This window comes from Octodon degus, unplaced genomic scaffold, assembly GCF_000260255.1.
Source record: "Octodon degus isolate 3935 unplaced genomic scaffold, OctDeg1.0 scaffold00012, whole genome shotgun sequence".
Classification (NCBI taxonomy): Eukaryota; Metazoa; Chordata; class Mammalia; order Rodentia; family Octodontidae; genus Octodon; species Octodon degus.
Genome location: NW_004524588.1, coordinates 9,723,673 through 9,731,887, shown reverse-complemented (window position 1 = coordinate 9,731,887; position 8,215 = coordinate 9,723,673). Strand labels below are relative to the sequence as shown.

The window sequence follows — 8,215 nt, the reverse complement described above, 5'->3', positions numbered from 1 at the left end:
AAGATGCTGGAAGTTCAGTGGAGTCAGTATAGATCCATAGAATGAATAGGCCAACCAGATCACAGAGACCTTGGGAACTAAGCTAGGGAATTCAGAATGTGTTCCCTAGTCATTAAGATATTATTAAGAAATATTTCATCAGGACAGTGGGGAATAATAGGGATGCACATCAGTTGAGGTTTATGGAAATTAATTTGGAAGAACATCATAGAATAAGAAATTAAAGCATACCAGTTACAAAGTTGGGTGGATGACAATAAATAATAAAGGGAATAGTAAGAAAAGTACTTGCAAAGACAGAGATAAAAAGCACTCCATAGTGAACTGGATGTTAAGAAGTGGAGAAGGAAGTTAGGAATGCTTTCCATTTTGCTTGAGTTATGGTAAGATGACACTTACATGAGCAGAACAGAAGGCTAAACTGTGTGAAGGAGGCAAGATTGTGAAAAAAATAAGATATTCAGGTTTAGAAATGTTGTATGGCTTTGGCTAGCAGGTAAGGTTGGAAAGATGTAAATAATTGTCAAATCTGATTTAGTCATCCATCTCATTAGCAAATGTCTTGTTGTAGAGACTGGGTGAGCTAGGGTTGTAAGGTTGGGAGCAGCGAGGCCAAGGTAAGACATTCCTGAGCTCTGGTTGAACCACAGGATGTTCACTCAAGGCTGTTCTGGTCAAAGCTGTACACACACTTATGAAAAGTTCAGCCACAAAACCAAACATTCCCTCCAAACAACCACAATGCAGAAACAGTAGCAGCAGCAAGTTTGAAAGCCAAAATGGAGGAGGAAATGGTTCATAGCCTATGAGAAAACAGTTCCGAAGAGTTACTACTCAGTGTTATGGTTTGTGTCTAGTTGTCCCCTCTAAGCCTCATGCAGTTATACGGGAGACTTCTAGAGTTTGTGAAATTGATTCATGATCCAGTCCTGGAATTATGGGTGTGAGTGCTACACCCAGGTGGGGTGCGTAGCCTGAGTGCAGCCTAAGGGAGATGGACTTGCTTTCTGTCGCTGTCACTCCTCCCTTTTGCTCTTGCTGTTTTGCTGTTTTCCACTATGAACTGCTGCCGTCTGCCATGTGCCACTCTGCCTTGAAGCAGCTGAGTATGGCCTGAAACCTCCACAAACTATGAGCTAAATAAGCCTTTCTTTCCTTAATTTTGGGTGTCAGGTATTTTATCTTGGCAACAAGAGAAGAGTAACTAAGACATTCAGGAATAGGCCATGGATAGTGAGACTTAGGCTTTGCCATTTACATTGTACCTGGGGAAGATTGTGAGGAATAGGATACTTGTTTAAGCTCTTAGTGAATGAGAATGATATGAAAAGGTGCCCAACATGATTAATCATCAAGAAAACACAGATTAAAAGCACAGTAATATATCTCTTTATACTCGTTACACAGTTAAGTATTCATCAAAATCAAAAAATAGCAAATGATGAAGATATAGAAAAACCAGAACACATATATACTGTGGGTAGGAATGTAGAATGGTACAGTTAGTCACTGTAGGAATTTGCATGAAAGTTCCTAGAAAATAAAAATAGGACAATTATATCATCCAGAAATCCAACTTTGTGTATCTGTAAAGGAATTGAAATCAGAATGTCAAGAAATAGCATCATTTTCACCCTTATTACAACATTGTTTACAATAGCCAAGTTATGGAAGCTGCGTAGTTTTCTATTAATTGAGGAAGATATACAGAAAATACATTTTTGCAGGATGGAATATTATTTAGTCTTTAAAAGAAGGAAAGAAAATGTATTACTTGAGACAGCATAGATGACCTGAGAGGACAGTGTGCAGAGTAGAATAAGCCAATCACAGGACAAGTACTACATTATTATAAGATTACACTGAAGTATCTGAAATATTCAGACTGATAAAAGCAGAGGGTAGAATGGGGGGCTTCTCAGGACTGGGGAGGAGGAATTGGAAACACTTCTTCAGTACGTACAAAGTTTTCTCTTACGCAAAATGAGCACACGATAGATAGCTGCTTTACAACATGGTACCTGTAGTTAATAAGATGATACTGTGCATTCAACATATGCTACAAAGATAATTAATCTCATGTTAAATATTCTTACAGAAAAACTCATGGGAGAGGCATGGAATTTTTATGAGGTTGTGGATATACTTACTCCTGCAGCTGTGGTTATATTTTCATGAGTGTGTGGATATGTCCAGGCTCATTAAGATACATACAGTAAAAGTATGTGCCTATATAAAGATAAGAAAGAAGAGGATAGAGAACTAAAGTCTAGAAGATGCTTATATATTTAGATATGGGTTACAGCACACAAGGAAATACACAAGTAGTTAGAGAAGGGTAGACTAAGATGTAGATACAATTTTTAAAAGATAAAAAATAAATTATTGTGATGTGACCTGGGGGAAGTTCATTGGAATAAACAACGTATGTTGTTAGCTTTTGAGAATGGATTTTAAATAGTCTGTTGAATTAGAACCCAGAAAGTATGGGGAAAGACGGCATGGGAGTGGAAAGGGTATGACTTAGAGGTGTGACCGATCTGAGCTAGGATTCCAGTCCTGTCGCTTACCAGAGATATCAATTTGGACAAATAACTTTGGAATAGACTTAGCTTCCTAAACTGTAAAAAATAGTTCCCTGCTGTATGGTTACCGGAGGGATTTGAAGAGGCAGGTGAAATTGCTTGGCAGAGTGCCTAGAGTACAGCATGCTCTTAATTAAAGATATTCTTGTAAGGAAAAGAAAAAGCAATAAGGAAGGAGAAAAAAAAAAAACCCTATGATTGTCTTTTAAAGATTTTAGTGGCAAAGGGGCCTGAGAACTTTGTAAGAAAGACAAGCCTAAGTCTCAGGAAGGAGCTTACATTTATTTGGAGACTATTTGGAAGGAGAAAAACAATTTTAAAATAACATTTAGGACAATAAAGATCTATATTTAAGCATATGTCTTCTTAGTGAAAGAAACTAATTTTCTATATGATGTGCTAATGAAAAAGCTGAGCTCGGAATAGAAAAAGTTCAAATCTTATCATGAGAAGGCCTAGTAGAAAACCTAATAGTGTTAAAAATAAGATTCATTTAAAGAGAAATGAGTAACGTAAAATTGAGACAGACTTCACCAGAATTTAGGAAAGAAATTGTACTGTAAGAATAGTGGTAAATTTAAGTAGTAGTTGAAATTACTGGAGTGAAATGACCAGAGTCTTAAGAGGTAGACCACAATGAGAAGACTGAGAAGGTGTGATCAGTCAATTGCCTGGCCACATATGAGCTGAATGAAAATGAACTGGAAACCCTTCTATACTGCTCTCCAAAAATTTAATCACCATAGATAAAGACCTTTATGAACTTAAGAACATCCAAAGTGTTGAATGGGATCTCTGGTTGGGTAATCCCAGATGCACAGGATACATAGAGCACAGTAGCTGGATCTTGTACTTCAGGATGAAGTTTCAAACACAGAAGGACAGGTGAAACTTGCTTTGACCTCAAGGTCAGCATGAAGCTAGGGAATGTTCCAGAATATGTGGGATTCAGCCTGGCATAGGGAGAGTGGAAAGATGTACTGCCTCTCCTGACCTCTGTTGAGTAGAATACAATATGTTCATTCAGTTAGCTCTTTGGAATAACCCCCAAGGGAAAAGGTAGAAAATTTTTGGTAGAGAGAAATAGAATTTAAATTAATATGATGCTTGGAGAACTCTATTTTCTTAAAATTACTGAAGAAAACTTTTCATTTGGAGAAAGGAGCAAATTGGTCATTGGAACAGGAGGAGACCAGTGGGACCAGCTACCTTATAAGGCTGACTACATTAGCATTAGGAATTTGAGTCGAGTTCATAGTTCCTAAGGACAGCAGGAATTGGTGCTTTATATATAAAATCTTAAGGCCAGCTAGATCTACCATAGTTCATTGTCATCCATCTTCTTTAATCTCCATTTTTCTCTTCTATTCTACTTTATTTCTTTCCTTGTTCTTACCGACAATCATTGAATACTTACTGTATTGGCAGACAGTAGTGGGACTAGGGACCTGGAATGGAAAAAGTGACTTTTCTGATAAGCTTACATTCCAACTGGAAGAACTGGGGGGAGAAAACATTAGAATATGTTTTAGAAATTCTAACCCTATACCTCACTGATTCCTCAGAACCTGAATTATTTTCTGTCTGTTTGTGTGTGTGCATGTATTCATAGTGTAGACCTCAGGGTGTGTTTGCGTTCATGTGTGTGTTTGTATAGGGAAAAGAAGTAACTGCACGGTCCTGCCTATGCCAGGCTCTGTATAAAGACATAACTACCTCATAATATCCTCATAGCAGTGTTTCTTGGTATAATGTGATGCAAGTTAATGAAAATTTTTGTTTTGTGTTAATGTTTGCCCAATGTTGGTTTAAGAATTTCTTATCTACTATTATAAAGATCACTGTGGTGAGACAGATAGCCTCTCAGTGCTACGGAAGAGATTATAAATTTGGTAAAAAGCTTTTGGGAAGCAGTTTTCAGATGTGTAGAAGAACATTAATATCTTTATGTCTTTTCAGTCTGCTACTTGGGTGTACTTATCCTAAGGGAAATAATTCACAATAAAGGCAAATGTATGTTCATCATAGTATAATTCATAACAAAATGCTAAAAATTTTAAATTACATTTGAAGAGAGAAATGATTGTCTTGTTATGGTGCATCTGTCATGTATCTAACATGTAATTAATTAAATTTTTGTACTCAAGGAGTTTTATATAGACAAAGGCTTATCTGGTCTATGCATAGTGAATCCGGAGAATAAGTACCAATGACTTTTAGGAATGATGGTTTGTGGGAAATGATTTTAATCAGGCAAATAGAAAGCAAGAACATGCTATTTTAAGATTAGGACACAATTTCTTAAAATGTTATCTGATACTCTTTGCATTAGGGTCCTCTCAGACACTTGGTAAACATGGAGATATGCTGGGCTAGTGGTATAGTTCAGTGGTGGTTTTTGCTCTTGACTAATCTTTTTCTTTCTTTTTTATTTGTTTTAATGAGAAGAAAAGATAAAATAGCAATAAAACAGTTTCAAAACAGGTTAGTAGGATGGTTACAATAATTAATACATAGCATATTTTCTTCATAGTAGTTATTCAGAGGACAAGATGCAGATGTGATATGTTTGGTTTGTACAATATTAGTACAAACTTCTATTCTCATTAAACTAAGAGATAGTAGCTGCATATTTATCTTCTCTTATGTATATGTATATATTTTTTCTCTTTTTTTCACAACAAAACGGTCCTTTATTTACACTTTTGTGAAGTTAGTAAAGCATGACACTAGGTTGCCTAGCAACTGATAGCTAACCTTAACCAGAGAGGATGTTCATCTCAGGAGTGAGGTAGCTTGTTTACTTACAAAGCTAGGAAGTCGATCAAATAGGTATAGGTGAGATTTGGCCCAGTGTTGTTGACTAATCTGCAAGAGGTGCTGGGTTTGAGCCTCTACACAAGGAAAAAAAAAAAAAAAGGAAAAGAAATGAAAGCAAAAGCCCAATCTAAGTCAGAATCTGCGCATGGGCCTCAGCTATTTGTATTTTAAAAGATACCCTTCTACCGTAATCTGAGTGTCTCTAAGAAGCACCAGCTGAAGAAAACAAAGGATTTTGCAAAAACATTTTATCTCCTCCAATGTTTATTAAACTGAGTTACAGCACTTCAAAATCTTTGTAAGCACAAAGTACTTTGCTTCCTAGGTTAATCAGAATTGGCGGGTGGGGAGACTACCCACTGCTTTCGATTTTGTTAGAGATTTATATTGGCCATTCCCTGAAGGTCTCAACAGCATAGGTAACACTGCTGGAATGAGTGATCTGTGTGGTGGTTATAGGTAACTTGTAGGCTTGAAATCAAAAGCTGATTGGTCCTACTTTTGCAAAGTGAAGTTATTTGCATAACTTCCCAGTTTCAAAGAAAGTAAAAATTCTCTCTCTCTCTCTCTCTCTCTCTCTCTCTCTCTCTCACACACACACACACACACACACACACACACACACAGATTCATGATCTTGATCCTGGCTATGTGCATATTTTTAGAGTATTGCATATTGTAAAACTATTTTTATATTCTAATCAATTACCCCACCTTTATGACCATCAATGCTATAAAGTATAGATTTACTCTATCTTTTCATTCCATATTATTATGTACTGAGTAAAGTTACTTCTTATACTTTTCCCTGTGTAAACCCATATAGGATTGATTAGTAGTAAAATAAACATCACTAGGGCCTACTCAACTTTAGGAAAAGAACCACCCCCCAGAACCACAACCATATCAGGTCAAGACAATTGCCAGGAGAAATCCTTTATATTATCCAATTACACAACACACTTCTTGAGTAAATGACATATCCTAACTTGGGGTACATCACCAGATTTAAATCAGAGAGAATCCTCTGCCAGTCAATAAGTGTGCGAGTCACAGGAAGATCCCTTCTTAGAATTTTTTTCAGGACTTCATTGGATAACTCCTGTAATTCCTCAAAGAGGGCAATTTGAAATTTATTCTCTTGATCTTCCACGAGCCTTGCAAAACTTAGAGCCAGTTGAGCTTGGTTAACGACTTCCAAACTTTCTTTCACGTCCTTGGAGATTTCAATATGAAGGTTGACACACCGGAAGAAGTGAGCTTGCACAAAAATCCTTCCTGTTACTAGTGTTAGAAATGGATTCACTTGAAAAATCCATTTAGATTTCCAAAGACCATTCCAGCATTCTCCTGTTGCATAGTTGTGGTCCTCAATGCACGCTATCAGAAATTCCTTATTTTTGATGGTTTTTCTCAGCACATTGCAGTTTCCAGCTGGAAAGTGATCGTTCACGTATAGCTTTAAGGCGCATAGGACAACCGCTCTCAGGTACTCTGTCTCATTCCGAATGATGCCATGACTCTTGATATCTTTCAACTGATTTTGAAGCAGGTCAAATTTAAAAGACAGTTTGCTTTGATGGTCAAAAAATCGGTAGTCGCCCATTACATTGTGGTGAGACAAGAGTACTGGGTTCCCATCGATGCAGAGTGGTACACAGTATTTTTGGCAGTGCTGGTGGCCTGCACACTCACCTTGATGGTGCATAAGTTTTTCATCACGGATAAGCAGACAGAGATCATCAAAGGCATTGACAAATTCCCCTGGCGGAGCCTGTATTAACAGTCTGCGAATGACTCTTTCTTTCTCTTTCCGACTCAGGACACTAAGTGCCATGGTTGGTGGTGGCAGAAGCAGAGCTTCTGAAGTAGAGAGTCTTCAAAAGCTGAGATAACATTCCATGAGAGGTGCTTTCCATCAAGGTGTTAATCATTCAAGTTTGAGATTACTATGTCCACCCATGAAAATAGGTGGCCAGGCAAGCTCTGAGCTCCTGTTGAAGTCACAAAGAAGGCTTCTGTATGAAGTGTGGAACCTTTGATGATATCACAATGAGTGTTCAGACCCAAGGAAAAAAATGACAGTCACCTAACAGCATGGTGCCCAGCCAGCCAGTGTGATATCAGTGTTGAAGATTGTTAAGAACATAGACTCCTCAACAGGCTTCTTCAAAAGTGGTGTGTCTCTCTATGTGTTGTGTGTTGTTTGGTATCTAGAGAAGTAGTTGAGCAGCTTCTACTGGCTGTTTGAGAACATGTTACTCCTCCAGTAATCACAATGGCATTGATTTGTACTGAGGCCCTTAGGATAGCTGCCTGACCAGGGGGAAGTGCATTGTGATGAAAGATTTGAGGGGTTTCAACAAAACAGTAAAAATAAAACAAGATACAATGTCAATTCATCAAAAATGCCAGACAGAAAGAAATGCTACATTTCTAAATGAACAGAATATAGACAAGAAGCCAAAAGTTTTAGGCAGGATCATGCTAGGCCCATGTCTTGCTTGATGTTTTTGTGATATTTAGATATGAATTAGTTTTAAAGAACAAGGCAACAAACTATGTGTTCTCTGCTCTCCCCATAGAAAAGTGGTGCCAGTGAAAACAGCTGATGAGTATCAAGAAATTCCCTTTCTGCAAAAGAGGCAGAATTAGTTATATTTGGAACTTGTGGCAACTCAACCCAGCAGAAACTTCTAAGAGAGGAGAAACGACGAAATGGCACCGGCGGGTCATGAAAGGACTGAAACGAAATATCCATTTGGAAGGGTTTTCTATTTCCTTTTTTTTCTTCCTTCCCTCCTTCCAAC

At 37.6% G+C, this 8,215-nt stretch overlaps 1 protein-coding gene across 1 annotated transcript; it reads right to left on the bottom strand.

The window, feature by feature from the left end:
* Window positions 1-6,325: 6,325 nt before the first annotated feature.
* On the bottom strand, window positions 6,326-7,395 carry Capza3 (capping actin protein of muscle Z-line alpha subunit 3). The gene has a single exon (XM_004626105.3). It carries the CDS (start codon window positions 7,240-7,242, stop codon window positions 6,343-6,345), a length of 900 nt encoding a protein of 299 aa, XP_004626162.1. The 5' UTR covers window positions 7,243-7,395; the 3' UTR covers window positions 6,326-6,342.
* Window positions 7,396-8,215: the final 820 nt, after the last annotated feature.

Excerpts from the sequence above, each read along its gene's own strand:
- Capza3 (XM_004626105.3), bottom strand. The coding sequence starts at position 7,242 with ATGGCACTTAGTGTCCTGAGTCGGAAAGAGAAAGAAAGAGTCATTCGC.